The 20,338-nt window shown below is 50.0% G+C and overlaps 1 protein-coding gene across 1 annotated transcript; it reads right to left on the reverse strand.

The window, feature by feature from the left end:
* Positions 1-1,763: 1,763 nt before the first annotated feature.
* LOC124671704 lies at positions 1,764-7,035 on the reverse strand. The gene is made up of 11 exons (XM_047208046.1): positions 6,940-7,035; positions 6,656-6,853; positions 4,982-5,170; positions 2,920-3,027; positions 2,797-2,838; positions 2,615-2,710; positions 2,431-2,520; positions 2,208-2,324; positions 2,068-2,097; positions 1,920-1,991; positions 1,764-1,844 (listed from the first exon to the last, which is right to left on the reverse strand). The coding sequence occupies exons 1-11, from the start codon at positions 7,033-7,035 to the stop codon at positions 1,764-1,766; spliced, it is 1,119 nt and encodes a 372-aa protein (XP_047064002.1).
* Between the last annotated feature and the right edge of the window lie 13,303 nt (positions 7,036-20,338).

The raw sequence follows: 20,338 nt of genomic DNA on the forward strand, positions 1-20,338 counted from the left end.
GTGTCAGGTAACTCGAGTGCATGGGACCCTGGGTCCTCGAGGGTCTCCATTGCAAGAGTATGTTCGAGGGTAGGCACCGGCGATGCCCAGGTCAATAGAAGGAAATGTCAATATTTGTAATATTATTTGTACAAGACATAGATTTTTGACACTCCCTCCGTCTATAAATAGATGTCTGAGATTTGTCTAAATCTAGATATATCTAGACACTAAATAGCATTTAGATATACATTTAGATTTAGACAAATTGCATACGTCTATTTATAATATATTAATATGCCTTCTTTGTTGGAACTGGGCATTTATTAAGACATTGGGGCGGACCAGGACAGTCATTCAACTTCGTAAAAGTTATAGCGAACCACCAAACTGTACACTTAGGGTGTGTTTGGTAGCCCGGGACTCAGAAATTCTCCTCTCAACGGAGATTTTGAGGAGATCCGGTGTTTGTTAGCCCGGCTCGGGCCATCTCCACACTGCTGAGCAGCGGCGGGCCTAGGATTTGAATATCGGGTATTCAAAAAATACAACCTAATTTTTTACGCTTTAAAAGACCTTATTTTTGACCGGGATTTCACATTTAGGCTTATGGTACCGAAGAAGAGATTGGCTGTGTTGGGACATGGAGAGAGAGATGATGTGTGCTAGCTTTTATCTTTGGTTGAATGCTTGAATAGAATGTAGTATTTCATACATGCATGCGGAAGCGGCATATACTACATACAAATAAATGCTTTGGTAAAAATAAAGGGTATTCAATTGAATACCCTTGACTTGAGCTAGGCCCGTCCCTGCTGCTGAGGGGATACGGAAAAGGCCTCAGAGCCGGGTTGAAGACCGAAGCCCAGATCGAGCTTCCCTACTCATCCGGGATGAGGCAATCCCGCAAAACATTGTAGCCGTGGCCTGCCCCACCCCCAGACCCCCACCCCGCAGCGTCATTTCCCCCAACCGGAACACGCCTCCTCTCTCTCTTCCCGTGGCCGCCTCCTTGCGCCGCCAGGTTTCCTCGTCGCCAACCACGGCCTGGAGCGCCGCCGCCCGTCCCTGGACGCTGCCCGACCCTGGACGCCCCCCGCCGTCGCTGGACCACCACATTGCACGCGTGTCGAAGCCAGGCCAGACGCGCCTCAGCTCCCGGCGGCCAGACGCGCCTCAGCAGGCCCCGCGTCGGCCCTTGCTCCTCCCGCGCCGGAAAGAGGCCAGACGAGCCAGTGCCGGCGCCCCACGGCCCTCCTTCCGCCGCCTCCCACCACCGCCGGCGCCCCACGGCCAGCCATCGCCGGCAATCTGCTCCAGGCCCGGCTGAGGGCCTGATTGCTTTTTTATTTTTGTGTTGAAGGTTCTTTGTGTAAAATTCTGAACCTCTATGCAAATTGCTTTATGTGTGAACGGTTGAGCTCAGATTTGGCTCACCAAACAACATCTTACCTCACCATGGCTGAGCACGCCCGACCTACCAAACACGTGGTAAATCTCAGCTTAACTTGTATAAGGTCAGATTTTCTCAGGTGGGATAGTCTTTCTGTGGTGACCCGGTCTACCAAACACACCCTTAAACTCTGTACAAGATACTTTCAATGCATCACGCGTAAAAGTCTACCCTTACACCCAAACTCTATACATATAGGAAAAGTAAATTAGAAAAATTAGCTAGTTTAGTAGCAACGAGTACATCATTCAATTCAGTATATACAAGATCTCACAAATGGCTGCTGGCATCTTATTCTTATGCATCTAACGCTATAAGCCCGCCTGTATATCTATCTTGAAATTAATCCAATAGCTCTGGCAATATCAATTTTCTTTCTACAATAGTCCTCATAAAACTTTGGTTTTGGCGTCTGCAAAAAGAGAATCTTCAGTAAAGTAAAATATTGTTGGAACATGTATGGAGATGCAATTGTACAATAAAATACCTCCTTTCTAAGTGCTTCTGCAATCAACTTGCGGGCTTTGTCCTCTGTAATCTGGGATTTATCCTCTGCAAACTACAGTCAGGTATGGCATCAGACACGAGAACAATTATTCGGATGGATCCCATTAAAGAGTGTGAACGGTACTTACTTCCTTGAGGCAAGTTGTGCAAGAAAGAAACTGAAAAGAAAAAGGTGTGAAAAACATAAGCATGTGAAACACCTATAACCATGATAAAAAAAAACAATAGGTTGAATTTGCGAAACATCTGCAAAGAGACAAAAAATTACCTCCTCTTCCAAGTCGGAGCATAATGTGTCATTCTCCAGCGCAGCTCTCATTATGTGTTGGCGTAACGGGAACCTATTAAGTTTATATACTTCATCCAAAGAATCTCTGAATGTCCTCTGAAAATCGTTCAAAGGAAGAAATAGAACAGCATCATGAAAACACTAGAGATACCACCATTCAATCCTTGCTTATCTGTTCAGAAGACTGGGGTACAGTGCTAACCTCATTAGTGTACCGCTGCCAAATCTCGTAGAAAACGCCATCTAACTCGTTGTAGTAACAAACATCAAACGTCATGCTATCAAACCATTCCTGAATCAAAAGAATGCAGCTAGTATTGTTATTTTTTAACTTCTAAATATTAAAAACCTACCTTAGATTAACATGAGTGTGTAAGGGAACCTACGTAGAAGCCAGGAAAGGCTAAATCCCCAGTCATCATGGAGAAGTCGGTAGCGATCTTGATTGCTTGGTAAGCTCCTCTTGTTAAAATTCTTCCCCACTGAAAAAAAGGAATTATCATGGTGCTACAGTATATATCATTGACATGTTGGCACTCCTCTATGATTTTAGTGTAGTCAGACATACCTTAATAGATGGAGACTTGTTTGGCACATAAGCTTCCATCCACTGTATCGAGATAATTTATTTTATTAATACAAAAAAAAATCAACATCTGAGTAACCTTATCATATCTATTATGGTGCATACCTTAAGTTTCTTTGACAGTTCTTCACAATATTTGATATATTCTTGTTCAATCTCATAGCTATGACAATACCTGTGGTACTGATCCCAACGTTCGTACTCATAACCACCCTATATCGAAATGTAAGACAGGAAATCAACAATAGAAAAGATATAATATCAAACAACAGATAACTCAAACAGTTGTTTTTTATTGTATATTATTAAGTGCGACGAAGGACACAACTGAAAGGAGTGGAAGATCCGATCCAAGTGATGATTTTGATTTGTGGGAAGACTACCACGATCGCTAGATCTTTTTTTTTTTTGAGAATTTCTCTGCATTCATATCACGGAAAGATACAAAGTTGTTGACCCTTACAAGCACAGAGAAACACAAATACAAAGGACCAAAAACACCTAGAACACCCTAAGACCACCATAGCCCATGAAGATCTCCGGAGCCCCGTGTCATCATCCCATAAACTTGAAAGAAGACCCCGCAGTAAAGAACTACAACCAAGTGCAAGCAGGTCATCATCTTCGACCACGGTGCAATTGCCACCACGCTGCTTCCTCCTTCCTTGACACCGGTGCCGAGAAGGCATGGACACCAATCCAACACGCTCGCAGCAGCCGTCGCCATCTTTGGCTTTGAGTACCGCGAAAAGTGTCCCTTCCGGAAGGACGGGAACTCGAGTCAACCGACCGGTCCAAGCACCGCGGCCGGGCCATCCGCCCGGGCAAACCAGGAACTCCCTCCGAGCATCGGCGCCAAGGAGGAAGAAAAACAGCAGCAGCAAATCATACCGACAAGGAGGAAGAAGGGTCTTTCTCCCGACCATCCGGCCGATTTTGGCGTCGCCACGTCGGACCGCCTCCTCCCTCGCCACCAAGGCCGGCCGAAGAAGCTGCAAGACGTGATAGCCGCAGGCCACCAGAAGAACACAAACCCTAAAAAGGAAGACAGTGGTGCCATCTCCTTCCTCTCCCTCGCCACCACGGCCGGCCGAGGAGAAGGCAACAACATCAGCACTCCTCCGACTCCAGAACAGACTCCGCAAACTCCACGGCATGGTCGAAATTCGACCGTGCCCGGGAATCCACCCTCCCCCGATCCGCAGATCTGAGAGGAAACCGAGGCCAGCAGCTCGCCGGCGCCGCCACAAGTGGCCTTGCCGAGATGGGGATCGAGCTCCAGCATCCTTATTCCGACGCGACGTCGCCTCCACCATCTAGACGCCGTCCCAGAGCACCACGCGAAGACTAGGCCGGGCGCTTCCCGGCGCAGCAGAGGAGGAGCCCCCGCCGCCGCCACGCCACCGGGGCTTTGCCCGGCGGCGCCACCGGCGGCGGCGGCGGGAGGAGGGGGTGCGGTGGGTGTGGCGGCTAGGGTTGGGGTCGTGACAAATTAACTACCTGTTAGGGCCGAGATCTTGGTCACGATCGCTAGATCAGTCTGGCCCAACCAGCTGAAATCAGTGATGTGGGTTGTATGTTTAGGCCCTCCTGAGCTTCCAAACTTGGTTTGATCTTAGTAGTGTCTGGAACCTTACTTCTGCTTCGCTTTTGGGCGGATTCACGATGCATTTTATTTGGAATTCAAATCGGTCTCTGAAAGTTGTGGCCAAATGAAATATTTTGTGGTGCAGTTTCCATCTACTGGCAAACTAGATATGCTTGTTTAATTTGAGGAATTCAATCTCAAAGGCACTAATGCTTATTCAGTGTACATCATGTTGAAACTGAGGCACGGAAGTGATGCTTTTTTATTGTTGAACCGAGATTGTACCAACATGGTCAAGAACTGAAGGACTTCCAAAAAGCAATTGAAAGAACCTGTGGAAGTGGGTTCTCTAATTGGAAAGGTAGATGAGTTGGACATGCAAATCCTAGAGGAGCTGAGCATTATCAGAATTAAGGCGGATGTGAAAAGCATCTCGAAGTTCCCTCCGGCGCAGGGATTTACCAACATTATGTCGTTTTAGCGGCAAGTGACTGAGTAAACATTGGCTTGTCATACTGGCACAACAAAATATAAATTTATGCATACATCTTGCCCCAACTAAAAAAAACATATACGTACATAATTTCGAGGGACGAGCCGTTGGTAGTCCTCCAGGCCAGCAAGTTTGCAGTAATCAGGGTGGAAATACCAATCTAATTTGCTATCCTCCTCGCAGCACTTACAAAATCTATCCTCAAGATAGTCACGGTGGCGACACTCTCTCCATTTCTCATAGTAAATCTTGTGTTTGGGCGCTTGTTGTGACAACTAAAAAGTACAAACAACAAGATTTAATTAAGTACAAACAAAGTACCTATACCAAATTAAACCAGCGCGCATATGCAACATAGAACTATCGACTGGTTAAGTGGAGTATAGTTTGTAGTCCCAAAGACCAAGGTGGGCTTGGAGTTCATGATTTGGAAGTCAAGAATTCGGCCCTATTGGGAAAATGGCTGTTTAAGCTCCTCACTGAGGATGGGATTTGGCAGACTATCCTTCGGCGAAAGTATATCGGTTCGAAGACATTATCCCAAATGGTTTGGAAACCAGGGGATTCTCACTTCTGGGCCGGGCTAATGGCGACTAAAAATGAATTTTTTCGCCATGGCACTTTCTCAATCAGAAATGGAGCACAAATACGTTTCGGGAAGATGCTTGGCTTGACAACGCACCCCTAAGTGAACAAGTATCCATCTCTTTATAGGATTGTTCGTCGTCAAGGTGATACCATTGCTACTGTAATGGCTACCTCACCCCCGAATGTGACGTTCAGACGGGTTTTACTTGGACAAAGACTTGCGGCATGGAATACCTTAATTCAACGGCTCGGGGATATTCAATTATCGGACGAACCGGACGAATTTAGATGGAACCTTCATGCCAACGGTGCTTTCTCTGTGAAATCTTTCTACAACGCGATCCTTCTTTCTGATCTACCAGTTGATAATAATAAAAAGATTTGGAAGATGAAGATACCATTAAAAATTAAAAATTTTGGATGGTATCTTCGTCGAGGAGTAATCCTCACCAAAGATAATCTTGTTAAGCGTAATTGGCATGGAAGTACTCGATGTGTTTTCTGTCAACAGGACGAAACAATCAAGCATTTGTTCTTCCAGTGCCAGTTCGCGAGATCTATATGGTCAGTCATCCAAGTAGCGTCTACCCCGTACTCCTCCGACCGAGTGTTGCCAATGTTTTTGGTAATTGGCTCCATGGGGTTGATTCAAGGTTTAAGTTGCTTCTTAGGGTGGGGGCGCTAGCAGCTTATCCGGGCGCTTTGGCTATGTAGAAATGACAAGATTTTTAATGATAAAAATTGCTCTTTGTTGCAGGTCATCTACAGATGTACAGGTATTCTCCGTTCGTGGTTACCTCTTCAGCGACTGGAGAACCGAGACCTGTTTACGGAGGTCTGTACACGGTTGGAGGCTACGGCGAGGGATACTTTTTCCCAACATGGGTGGCAGCATAGTCTACGGATAGATGCCCCACCTATTTCTTAGGCGTTATATGTTTCATCTTGATGTGTATCTCGCCTAGTTTTTTGCTTTTATCACTTTCGAACCTGAGACAACATAAACGGCTGTGTGCATCCTGGTTATGCAGAGGCTGGATGTAATTGCTTATAAAAGTAATGAAAGCATCCTTTATCGAAAAAAATGCAACATAGAACAAAGTGACGTAATACTAGAAGGAAACACTGAAATGCAACGCCGGATGATGAGACTACGGATCGAAGTATCGAACCTGGTAACACTTGCTGCGATACAACGCATGGCGGGCGTTAAGCTCCTTGAGCTGAACAGCATCCAGTTTGGTAGAAGTGTCGACATCAGGCTTGCTGCGCAACTGCCTAAGGTAACCCGAGTACTCCTCGTAGCTGATATCTTCTCCCAAACGCAACTCGTTCAGCCTTTGGATTTCGTTGTCTGCTTCTTCTACCTCCTTGTTTGCAGGAGCACAGGGCTTACAGGAGCCGGAAACACGGAACGATGTCGCAGGACGACGCGAGTCATTAGTCCGAAGGCGACCTGATGTGGGATCGCCGACGCGAGTGGATGGGCGGGGTCGAGGTGCACGACGGCGTGAGTCGAGGGCCGAAACGCGAGCTGATCGGGAATAGTCATCCCTGATCGGCGGTGAAGACGGGAGATTCGCCATGGTCGCGACTCGCGAGGAAGAATTGCAGTTTTTCAGGGAGGCGTGCAGCTGCGGAGCTGGGCTGGATTGCACAAAGGTGAAGCGGATTGAGCGCAGAGGCATTAGGGTTTGGACCGTGGGCTTTTGTTGTTGTGACCTATCTTCCACGACCCAGCGTACCGTTCCCGAAACTATTTCTTCTCTTCTCTTCTTTCCGTCTTTGACCGTGACTCTATTCTCTTCAGATCATAGAGCACAGGAAAAGTCCTTTTGGGTATCCGAAACGAGTTTTCCGTATAAAATTTCGTCTGCAGCAGATACTGAATTTCGTACTGCAACTTCTGAAGAAGAAAAAATGCATACGAGCTAGATTTCATACAAGATCAACTTCTGTTCATCACAAGTTATGTGGTTCAAACAAAACCACCACCCTAACCCTAACATAGGACTACGAGGATGTAACCCTAACCTACTTTATGATCCCGAGGTGCTCGGCGACGAGGGAATGGAGTATCGTCGTCGCCAAATCAAGTGCCTCCATGCCTCGACAGTGCGGAGGTATGCGGGCTCGTTGTCGCCATACGCACCCACATCAGCTTAGCACTCCTCTTCCACGGACGACAGGATGTGCTCTGTGAGAGGGCATTCCAGCCTCGCTTTGCCTCCGCGCCTGCTACAAGCGACACTACTTGGCTCCGCGCGGACTGGGCGGCAGTGCGTGGGAGCTTCCCGCCTCCGCGACATGCGACGGCCACGCGGGAGCTCCCCGCCTCCTAATCGTAGTCGGAGGAAGGCCACGGACGTTGCGTGTGTTGGAAACAACACGACATTAAAGGCGGGGAACCACCATGTCGGTGGACGGAGCCATGCGGATTGTCGGTGGCGACTTGACGCCGGAGGAAATGGGGATTGCGGCATAAAAGGGTTGGGGATTGATACCCAAAACCTCCCTCTGTCTTGGTTATATAAAGGTCAATTGGGCTAATATTCGGTACACATGATATTTTTTAAGGATGGGTCAATGTATGGTTTCTGTTCGAGCCACAAAACAGCCCAAAACAACATTTTTGCGAAAAGGTCAACCGGTTTATTAATGATCAACAACAACAAACACAAAGAAACTGAAAAGTTTTAAAATTATTATAAATAGGTTATTGGACCGTCTAGCGACGACTACAATCACCGAAACAAGCCAAAGGCGCCTTGCCATTCTCACCCCTGAATCACCGAAGCCAGACAAAGCATGTCGTAGTATAGCTTTATTGGGGATATGCTAAATTAGTATAACCACAATGTAGTCTAATACCGGCAAGGTAGTAGCTTTTTACGAAGTCTCCAAGTCCTCATGTTGCTGAGCTCAAGGAATCAGTGTCGGCCACTTGAGACCTCATGGGCCACCTTTGCCATTTTATTTGCATAAGGATCGCTAAAGTAAACCGAGAGAGCTTCATCGTTGATAGTCACAACTTTTTTAAATGTCGCTGAAATAATTTTAAAAAATCCAAATATGTTGCTCTTTTTCTTGAAATGTGAAATTTATCTCGAATATATTTTCCAAAATAAAAAACAGGTGAGGCAGATCAGACATATTCTAAAATTTATGGTAAATCGGAGAAACTAATCCAAAATAAAATACAAGAGTTGTGTGTTTGTCCATATGTAACTACAAAAACTTGTCATAGTGATTTGTTTTTGTCAACTCATAAGTATATGTGATAATTTCATTAACTATTTTTGGATATCCATGATATGTAAACAGAAAGATTGAAAAACAAGTGGTAACCCTTTAATTATTTCTCTTTTCATAAGGTTGTCGTATACACATATAGTGAAACTTGTAAGAGGACGAAATAATTGACGTAGCCACTATTTTTAAAGTAAAAAAGCGAAAACCAATTTAAACTAAAAATTTGACAATTATTATGGATCAGAGGGGGTACTTAGCATATTAGAAGTCATCTGATTGGTCGAAAGCCCACTCCGCCTCCTTTGTGTGTGTGTCTCCCTAGCGCGAACTAAGGGCTGCCTGGAATTTAGGGGACCAACAATTGGAGTGAAGTCGTTGATATACTAGCCTAGCATTCCCTCGGTTTTTATTTACTTTGTGTTTTGTGTTTAGTTAAAGTCAAGCTTTACGAAGCTTGACCAAGAACTTAAAAATATGTCGTCATCTACGATGTAACCATAAACTATATTTTCATATTATATGATTATGGCATTATGGTTGTTCATACTTTCCCCTATATTCTTAGTCAAACTTGCTAAATTTTAAATTTAACTAAACATATTAAATTAATTGTAAAGGGAGGGAATAATGATAGCTAACTAGCTCGTGCTCCGGTTCGAATTTCTTAAGGCTGGTTTAGGGGTACTACCACCAGCTAGTGGTGGTGCGTACAAAGGTTACCCTATGAAGGATACCACCAAAACCTTGTCAGATTAACCTAATGCCGCACATCACCAATGTTATGTGCACACCTTGTTGCGAAACAGAGTTCCCACATTTTCTAAACGAACCAGTGGATGAGTGGAGTACGGTATTCTCACCATGACACCTGCAGAGTAGTTTATTGCTGCAGCAATTCTTACGAGTATTTCTTAGTGGAGAGTGGCCTAACCTGCCGAATGCCGATTGTACTGAAACGTGTTTGTCGTTGGGGAGGCATGCGATCACGGACGGGGTGGATGGTTAACCGAGACGGACGGCGTCAGTACAAGAATCACGTCGGAATAGTGATGGTGGTGTCTGCTTACGTACTACAGACTTATTTATTGATCTCCGTAGTCGTCGGTAACCTAAACCATGGTATTCCATTGTACTAATATCGCTCCTGTTGCGGAACGATGTAAGCTGACCCGTGACGAGGAAGCTCCCAGACCCGGAGGACTTTACGGTTGCCAGCTGAGCGTACGTCATTAGGCCCAACCCATTTAGACATTTTTTTTTTTGACCTGACCCATTTAGACATCCCAGTTGCTAATAAGTGCTCGGATGCTGGTTGTTCAACCGAGCATCCTTTTTCTGGCCGTCCGATGCGAAAGAAACGTTCCAGATCGCGGCGTCCCGCGATGCTTAGAGGAGCCCTGTCCAGACCGACCGACACCTGGGACCCGACAGTTCACACCTGAGACCCAACCGTTCACACCTAGGCCCGCGTGACGTGTCGCCGCTCTCCCTTCTTCTCTTCCCATTCCGTCCGCGATGTGCGGTGATATCTAGGGTCCCCGGCAAGTTTCCGGCGATTCTCCGGTGATTTGCCTAGCGAATCTCTCGGCGGCGAGGTTGGTGTTTCTCGGGAGGTTCGCGAGCTAGTTGGCGTGGGCGTGGGGGAGGTCGTCGTCCTCCAGGCTGGAGATCGAGGCGCGCGGGAGGTCGTCGTCCTGCAGGCCGGAGATCGAGACGCGCGGGAGGTCGTCGTCCTCCGGGCCAGAGATCGAGACGCGCGGGAGGACGTCTTCCTCCAGGCCTGAGAGCGAGCCGTGCGTCAGGGTTGCGTGCTCGGCGGCGAGAGTTAGGGCACGCTGGTGAACGGGATTTCTGTCACACCTGAGCTGGTCAAGACGTAGACCCAGGAATACGCCTTCGACGTTGAGTGGGTTCGAAGGCGTGTGTGTAGCGCGTGAGTGTAGGCCTGAGTGTGGCAGCCAAGTTTATATTGGTTGACCCTGTAACGTGGAGAGCAGGAAAGAAAAAGGAGAAAGGAAACTATCCCAGAACTCTGCTATCCTCTCTCTCCCGTGTTCTTCCTTCTCTCTACTGATTCAATTCCCCTTGTATCTAGCTAGAGCTCACGTCCCAGATCTCCATCGGGGCAAGGGGCGTTACAGTGGTATCAGATTCAGATCGGTTTGGGGATTTTCCAATTCTCAGATCAAGCGGAGGCCAGCACCACGGCGCCCTCCAAACCATCACCGCAGACCCAATTTGTGCTCACGGCCATGGGGGATGCGGCGGAGCGCACAGAGGTGGCGTTGGCGGCGATTCGGGAGAGCTTGGACCGAGTCCATGTGCAGATGGAGTCCGTGGATGCGCGTGTGGCCTTGCTTGACACAGCGTACCAGCAGATGGCGTCGCAGCTGGACCTCCACTCCAGGGCCGTGTCGGAGCACACCCGCATCATGGATTCGATGGAACAGCGGCAGGATTCGCTGGCGCAGCACATGGCGGCCACGGCGGAGGCGGTGGCGCGCTTGTGTGGCGCGAAGGTGCCATCGGTGGAGGAGGAGGATGTGGAGTTGGAGACCACGCGCGCAGCTGGGAAGGGGAGCGCCTTCGTGGGCGTCGGTCGAGGCGCGCCCGCAGGCGGTGGATTTCGTCCTGGTTCATCATCGACAAATCGACCTCCAGAACCAGGAGGCCCCTCAAGCGGCGGGGAAGCGGGGCGCTCAGGAGATCACCAGAGTGGCAAAGTCCCTATCAAGATGAACTTCCCCAAATTCGATGGTGAGTTTCCGCGAATTTGGCGTGATAAATGCTTGGATTACTTCAGAGTTTGCAACATACATCCCACTATGTGGCTTACGGCGGCAACTATGCACCTGGAGGGGAACGCTGCTCATTGGTTCCAGGCTTACAAGCTCAAACATGTGGTGCAAGGCTGGCCTGATTTCATCAAAGCAGTGGAGGCGAAATTCGGAGTCCATGATCATCGTCAGTTCATGGATGAGCTACTGGCACTTAAGCAAACCGGTTCTGTCGATGAATATTGTGCCAAGTTCCAGGAGCTGGTGTACAAAATAGCTAGCCACAATCCCAATTATGATGATACATTCTTGGTATCTCAATTTCTGAAAGGGCTCAAAGCTGATATTCGTCTGCCGGTGGCTTCACAAATCCCGGAGACGCTGGATCGTTGTTATCACCAGAATTTGACCAAGTCAGAGGTGGGCCGCGATCGAAGATGGGTGTGAAGAAATATATAGAAGAAGTATGTGGATCGGCCTTTTATACCAAGTTGGGCTTAATTGCCCGTGTATCTGTAATATATTAGATCGTATTTTAGTTAAGAGATAGAATCTTGGTCGTGCACGGTTTAGTGCACGCCCTCATTAGAAAGTCCCCTGGACTATAAATATGTACCTAGGGTTTATGGAATAAACAACAACTCACGTTCAACCCCAAAAACAAACCAATCTCGGCGCATCGCCAACTCCTTCATCTCGAGGGTTTCTATCGGGTAGCGACATGCTCGCCTAGATCGCATCTTGCGATCTAGGCAGCACAAGCCCCACGTTGCTCATGCGTTGCTCGTACTCGAAGCGCTTTTGATGGCGAGCAACGTAGTTATCATTAGATGTGTTAGGGTTAGCATTGTTCTTCGTTTAAGCATGCTTACGTAGTGCAACCCTTGCATATCTAGCCGTCCTCACGCCTATCTCGGGTGTGGGCGGCACCCCGCTTGATCATTATTTAGTAGATCCGATCCGTTACGATTGCTCCTTGTTCTACAAGGATTAGTTTAATATCTGCAATAGTTTGGCCTTACAAAGGGGGAGGATCCTGTGGCACGTAGGGTGGCGTTCGCAAGTCCTAAACGGGATGTTCCTAGGATCAACTTCATGTTGGTTTTTTGGCCTTGTTTAGGATCGGCTTACGAGCACCGTGCGTGGCCATCCGGCCCAACTCGGAGTAGGATGATCCGATTATGTGGTGAAAACCCTAAATCGTCGTAGATCTCATTAGCTTCATCTTGATCAAGCAGGACCACCAAGTATTCGTACACCCCGTACGGATCATGGGTGGATCGGCTCTTTGAGCCGATTCACGAGATAACCCGAGAGCCGATCGAGGCTCGTATTTAACGTTTACATGTATGCCCCGCGAGAAACTAAGCGAGGCAATCTCATCACCTTCCCCGACCAGGTATAGGTCAGGTGGCACGCCCTTGCACCTCGCAACGCCGCGTGTGACCGGAAGAGCATTGCGGGCCGTCGCTCGGAGGGGTCTCGGCCAGCCGCAGCTCTAGGCTCCCCGGCTCTACGAGTGTTGACAAGGCCGCTGCCCGCACGGTGGGTTTTGGCAGTCAACACATTTCGGCACGCCCGGTGGGACGATCGTCTACATCAACCACATCGCCATCTACATCCGAGATGGCGGACGGCACGCCAGTCACATGCGACGAGATCAAAGCCATCCTCGAAGCCGCACTCTTCGGCTCCTCCCACCGAACCCACTCCCATGGCGTCAGGGGGAGGGGCTCCACGCCCGAAGGCGCGTTTGAGGAGAGAGATCTCTCCACCCCGTTGGAGGAGCGCCCCAAGTCTCTGAAGCATGGGGATCTACCCAAGGAGCTCAGAAGGGAACGTGACGGGATCAAGGCAACCCTTGGAGCCGAACTCATCGGCTCCGCTGAGAAGACCCGGCCGCACGGTATCGGGCTTGGTAGGAACCCACGCCCGGGGCCCGGTGTCGACACGGTGGATCTCAGCCACCCCATAGATCGGCCAAAGTGTTCCTTTGGTGTCAATGTGGCAGGATCTGCAAGCCGCCATGACAAAGAGGAAACAGAAAGCAGCCACTCCCGTGGCAAGGATGAAGAGGGGGCCGATCCGCGCGGCCAACCCCGTGGTGAGGACATGCGGTGCCTGGCAAGGGAGGGAATAAGAAGCATGCGGTATCAACACCCACACTCCCAGCACCCTCTCGGCAAATACGAGCAACACCAAGACCGACGTCGGCGCTACGACGCCGACGATGAGAGGAATGTCTGGTCTGATGCCGAGGTCGGAAGGTACCGCCAACATGGTAGAAGCAACAACGGGTACGGTCGTCGCGCCGAAGGGAGGCCAAGGGGACGGAGTGACATGGATAAGCACTGGGACTGCCCGTTCTTCAAACATTGCTGGGACTCAGGGATGAGCCGATTGCCAACAATCGAGGACTGCCCAGAATGCAAACAAAGAAAGAAGGGTGCCGCTAACGTGTCTGCGTTCAGCCGGCTAGGGCCTTTCCCGCATCGGGACAAGCGTGCCGAGTCCCCTCAGATGGAAGATCTCGAGGAGCTAGAGGACGATAGTGAAGAATACAAATATCATCAGTCCAGATGGTACCCTGATGGGCTCAGCCGTTCCCGTAAGCAAAGAGTCCAGCGTCCGCAAGGGTTGAAAGAAACCGAAAGATTATATCTCGCGCACGCTAAGGAGGGCACGGCCCGATCCGGCCGCCAAAATTCCGCGAACCCCGGACGAGGAAGGTCAGCCACGAAGAAAAGAGTGGCGCCCGAACAGAGAAAAGCCGATGATGAAACATCGGCCGGCACAAATATGGTGTTTATCCTCCCGTCGGAGTTCAATGCCCCAGGGTTAGACGAGACCTCCGTGGCACAACTTGATCGCGGCCCACGGCCGGTTATCTTTGAGAAGCCACGAGACAGGAGCTACGAGCATCCGAAGGCCCCGTACTTACGAGGGTATATTGATGGGAGGCCCAGTAAACAGGATGCTCGGTGGACACCGGAGCGGCAGCTAACATCATGCCGTACTCTATGCTACGTCGGCCGGGACGCTCGAGTTCGGATCTAATCAAGACCAACGTAACGTTGAGCGACTTCAACGGCCAAGCATCCGAAGCACAAGGAGTTCCGAATGTGGATCTGACCGTAGGAAGAAAAACCATCCCCACGGCGTTCTTTATCGTTGATAGCACGAGCAGTTATGCTGTTTTGCTAGGAAGAGATTGGATCCACGCCAACTGCTGCATTCCCTCCACGATGCACCAATGCATAATACAGTGGGATGGGGATGAGGTAGAGGTCGTCCAAGCCGACGACTCGGCCGAAGTTTCAACGGCCGGCATGAACGCATGGGAAGCAGCAGGCCAAGAACCCCTTTCGAGCATCAAATTGGACGATCGCGAGCGCATCGATGTGACGAAGGGAAGGGTTAAGCTAGTTTTATCCACTGGCCTGACCATGTAGTGTAAGCCAAGCGATGTGCAAGTCGGCGAGGCTGATCCTTGTGATCGGCCCCAAGGATCTGTGAAGGAGCATTACAAGACCTTCACTGAGCAAACAACGTGGAGGCCGATTCCAGTAATCGGCCGTGAATATCCTCACCCACCATTCTCGCCCGGGTTCAACATGTTATCCAACGAGCCGATACCATCAATTCTCTTGACAGAATCGGCTCGGGGGGGCACCCAGGTAGATAAAATACGAGGGTATGCAACAGAACCATTTCATCTTCTGTTGATGGGTATTGGAACATGGGGGCCGATATACAAGTCGGCCGAAACCGAAAAATAAAAAAACATTTTCGAAAAATTTCAGGCATAGCCGATGCAGCAGGCATCGACTTAAGAGCAGAGGGGGTAGTTCCCTCCAAGAGTCTGGAGGGCGTCAGAAACACGAAAACGTTCTCACCGGAAGTTGCTTCAGCCTGCCGAAGATGATGAGCTGATCTGATCGAGCAAGGCGCGAGGTTTGGACTAAAGAAGCTCGGGGAGGGCGGCTCGTCCTGGAATTCCCTCATTCCAAAAGAGCCGATTTGTTCTAAATCGGTTGATACGGCGTTGTGAGTTAGAAACCAAGGATGATTGACGTAATCAGCTCGCTGCTATTCTCACCTTGAAGGCCCGGGGGGCAGCTCACCTTGAAGGTCTCTGCTCCGGGGAGCCGATCTCGTTGGGATCGGCCGAACTCTGCACCGCAAGTTACCTGAAGAACGGTGCTTATGTTGCAAAACTATCATAGCTTGCTGGATCGGGCCGTATGGACCCTCAACGGAAGGGAGGTGATCGGGCTGGTGGCCATGCGGGATAGCTCTCTTGGACAAGGTTGAGCCCGCCCCGAAATCTCAATGGTGATGATCCATCCTTTACCCTCGCCTTGGCTAAGGCTCGGGGGGCAGCTCGCCCTCGAGGTCTAACCAACTCTGTCAAAGTGGGCCCGCTCTTCGTGTCGGCTCGTTCAAAAGACGGTGTTTATTGTAGAGGGCCACGGTGAGAAAATTCAATACCACAGTAGTTTTCGAGGAGGCAGTACTCAAAGACAACGGTCAAATTGTGCGGAGCAATTGTTCTGCTCTGCCATGACACGACTTGACGAAAAAATGCTGCAATGGTTCTGCTCTGCCATGACATGACCCGACGAAAGAAAAACGTAATGATTTTGGAAATATTATTTCCAAAACCAGGGGGGCATGTGTTATCACCGGAATTTGACCAAGTCGGAGGTGGGCCGCGATCGAAGATGGGTGTGAAGAAATATATAGAAGAAGTATGTGGATCGGCCTTTTATACCAAGTTGGGCTTAATTGCCCGTGTATCCGTAATATATTAGATCGTATTTTAGTTAAGAGATAGAATCTTGGTCGTGCACGGTTTAGTGCACGCCCTCATTAGAAAGTCCCCTGGACTATAAATATGTACCTAGGGTTTATGGAATAAACAACAACTCACGTTCAACCCCAAAAACAAACCAATCTCGGCGCATCGCCAACTCCTTCATCTCGAGGGTTTCTATCGGGTAGCGACATGCTGCCTAGATCGCATCTTGCGATCTAGGCAGCACAAGCCCCACGTTGCTCATGCGTTGCTCGTACTCGAAGCGCTTTTGATGGCGAGCAACGTAGTTATCATTAGATGTGTTAGGGTTAGCATTGTTCTTCGTTTAAGCATGCTTACGTAGTGCAACCCTTGCATATCTAGCCGTCCTCACGCCTATCTCAGGTGTGGGGGCGGCACCCCGCTTGATCATTATTTAGTAGATCCGATCCGTTACGATTGCTCCTTGTTCTACAAGGATTAGTTTAATATCTGCAATAGTTTGGCCTTACAAAGGGGGAGGATCCTGTGGCACGTAGGGTGGCGTTCGCAAGTCCTAAACGGGATGTTCCTAGGATCAACTTCATGTTGGTTTTTTGGCCTTGTTTAGGATCGGCTTACGAGCACCGTGCGTGGCCATCCGGCCCAACCCGGAGTAGGATGATCCGATTATGTGGTGAAAACCCTAAATCGTCGTAGATCTCATTAGCTTCATCTTGATCAAGCAGGACCACCAAGTATTCGTACACCCCGTACGGATCATGGGTGGATCGGCTCTTTGAGCCGATTCACGGGATAACCCGAGAGCCGATCGAGGCTCGTATTTAACGTTTACATGTATGCCCTGCGCAGAAACTAAGCGAGGCAATCTCATCACCTTCCCGACCAGGTATAGGTCAGGTGGCACGCCCTTGCACTTCGCAACGCCGCGTGTGACCAGAAGAGCATTGCGGGCCGTCGCTCGGAGGGGTCTCAGCCAGCCGCAGCTCTAGGCTCCCCCCGGCTCTACAGTGTTGACAAGGCCGCTGCCCGCCGGTGGGTTTTGGCAGTCAACAATCGTGCAATGTTGCTCGCTCATGTACAGCAGGATTTACAAGGGCAACAGAAACCATGGGGAGCCCGACAGAATGCAACATACAAAGCAGACACAGCAGTGCCAAACCAGGATACCGTTCGTGCACCCCTGAAATTGGGGAGTAGGGATATGTGGAAGGATCGCCAACTTCGTGAATATCGCCGAGCGAACAACCTTTGTTTTCACTGTGGGGATAAATACGAGCCAACTCATCGCTGTGCCAAGAAAGCAGAAGTGCATGCTTTGTCCATGGAAGATCATCGAGCAGAAATTCCAGAGGAGATACTTGAACTAATGGAATTGCAGGATCTTGCCAATGCTCAGGAATTGTCTCTCTCCATAAATGCAGTGTCTGGGAGTGATAGTGATGGCACTATTCGTATTCGTGCTCTTGTGCAAAACCAGGTGATGTTGCTGCTGGTAGACTCGGGAAGTAGCCACACTTTCATCAATGAACGATTTGTGCAGCGCTTACAGTGTCCCACAACACATATCAACCCTGTGTCCGTCAAGGTGGCTAGTGGAGATGTGTTGATGTGTGACCAGATGGTGTCACAATTGTCCTGGTGGGCTCAGGGATTGTTATCACCAGATTTTGGCTAAATCAGGAGGTGGGCCGCGATCAAGATAGGCTTGGAAGATTACATATGAAAGAACTATGAAGCGGCCTTGCACGGAGAATTTGGGCTGGTTAGCCCGTGTATCTTAGTATAATAGATTGTGTATCGATTTAGAAGTTAGAGTTTATATCGTGCACGGTTTAGTGCACGCCCGCATTAGAGAGTCCGCTGGACTATAAATATGTACCTAGGGTTTATGGAATAAACAACAACTCACGTTCAACCCCAAAAACAAACCAATCTCGGCGCATCGCCAACTCCTTCATCTCGAGGGTTTCTATCAGGTAGCGACATGCTGCCTAGATCGCATCTTGCGATCTAGGCAGCACAAGCCCCACGTTGTTCATGCGTTGCTCGTATCGAAGCGTTTTTGATGGCGAGCAACGTAGTTATCATTAGATGTGTTAGGGTTAGCATTGTTCTTCGTTTAAGCATGCTTACGTAGTGCAACCCTTGCATATCTAGCCGTCCTCACGCCTATCCCGGGTGTGGGGGCGGCACCCCGCTTGATCATTATTTAGTAGATCTGATCCGTTACGATTGCTCCTTGTTCTACAAGGATTAGTTTAATATCTCGCAATAGTTTGGCCTTACAATGGGGGGAGGATCCAGTGGCACGTAGGGTGGCGTTCGCAAGTCCTAAACGGGATGTTCCTAGGATCAACTTCATGTTGGTTTTCCGGCCTTGTTTAGGATCGGCTTACGAGCACCGTGCGTGGCCGCAAGGCCCAACCTCGGAGTAGGATGATCCGGTTATGTGGTGAAAACCCTAAATCGTCGTAGATCTCATTAGCTTCATCTTGATCAAGCGGGACCACCAAGTATTCGTGCACCCCGTACGGATCATGGGTGGATCGGCTCTTTGAGCCGATTCACGAGATAACCTGAGAGCCGATCGAGGCTCGTATTTAACGTTTACATGTATGCCCCGCGGAGAAACTAAGCGAGGCAACCTCATCACCTTCCCGACCGGGTATAGGTCAGGTGGCACGCCCTTGCACTTCGCAACGCCGCGTGTGACCGAGAAGAGCATTGCGGGCCGTCGCTCGGAGGGGTCTCGGCCAGCCGCAGCTCTAGGCTCCCCCGGCTCTACGGTGTTGACAAGGCCGCTGCCCGCCGGTGGGTTTTGGCGATCAACACATTCGGCACGCCCGGTGGGACGATCGTCTACATCAACCACATCGCCATCCGCATCCGAGATGGCGGACGGCACGCCAGTCACATGCGACGAGATCAAAGCCATCCTCGAAGCCGCACTCTTCGGCTCCTCCCACCGAACCCACTCCCATGGCGTCAGGGGGAGGGGCTCCACGCCCGAAGGCGCACTTGATGGGAGAGATCTCTCCACCCCGTTGAAAGAGCGCACCAAGTCTCTGAAGCATGGGGATCTGCCCAAGGAGCTCAGAAGGGAACATGACGGGATCAAGGCAACCCTTGGAACCGAACTCATCGGCTCCGGCCGAGAAGACCCGGCCGCACGGTATCGGGCTTGGTAGAAACCCACGTCCGGGTCCCGGTGTCGACACGGTGGATCTCAGCCACCCCATAGATCGGCCAAAGTTTTCCTTTGGTGTCAACGTGGCGGGATGCGCAAGCCGCCATGACAAAGAGGAAACAGAAAGCAGCCACTCCCGTGGCAAGGATGAAAAGGGAGCCGATCCGCGCGACCAACCCCGAAGTGAGGACAGGCGGTACCTGGCAAGAAGGGTAATAGGGAGCATGCGGTATCAACGCCCACACTCCAAGCACCCTCTCAACAAATACGAACAACACCACGACCGACGTCGGCGCTACGACGCCGACGGTGAGAGGAATTTCCGGTCTGATGCCGAGGTCGGAGGGTACCGCCAACATGGTAGAAGCAACAGCGGGTACGATCGTCGCGCCGAAGGGAAGCCAAGGGGGCAGAGTGACATGGATAGGCACTGGGACCGCCCGTTCTTCAAACATTGCCGGGACTCGGGGATGAGCCGATTGCCAACAATCGAGGACCGCCCGAATGCAAACAAAGGAAGAAGGGTGCCGCTAACGTGTACGTGTTCGGCCGGCTAGGGCCTTTCCCGCATCGGAACAAGCAGGCTGAGTCCCCTCGGATGGAAGATCTCGAGGAGGCTGGAGGACGGTGGTGAAGAGTGCAAATATCATCAGCCCGAGATGGGGCCCCGATGGGCTCAGCCGTTCCCGAAGCAAAGAGTCCAGCGTACTGCGAGGGTTGGAAGAAGCGAAAGATTACACTCGCGCACGCTAAGGAAGGCACGGCCTGATCGGCCGCCAAAATTCTGCGAACCACGGACGAGGAAGGTCAGCCACAAAGAAAAGAGTGGCGCCCGAAC

Source organism: Lolium rigidum, chromosome 7 (genome assembly GCF_022539505.1).
Source record: "Lolium rigidum isolate FL_2022 chromosome 7, APGP_CSIRO_Lrig_0.1, whole genome shotgun sequence".
Taxonomy (NCBI): Eukaryota; Viridiplantae; Streptophyta; class Magnoliopsida; order Poales; family Poaceae; genus Lolium; species Lolium rigidum.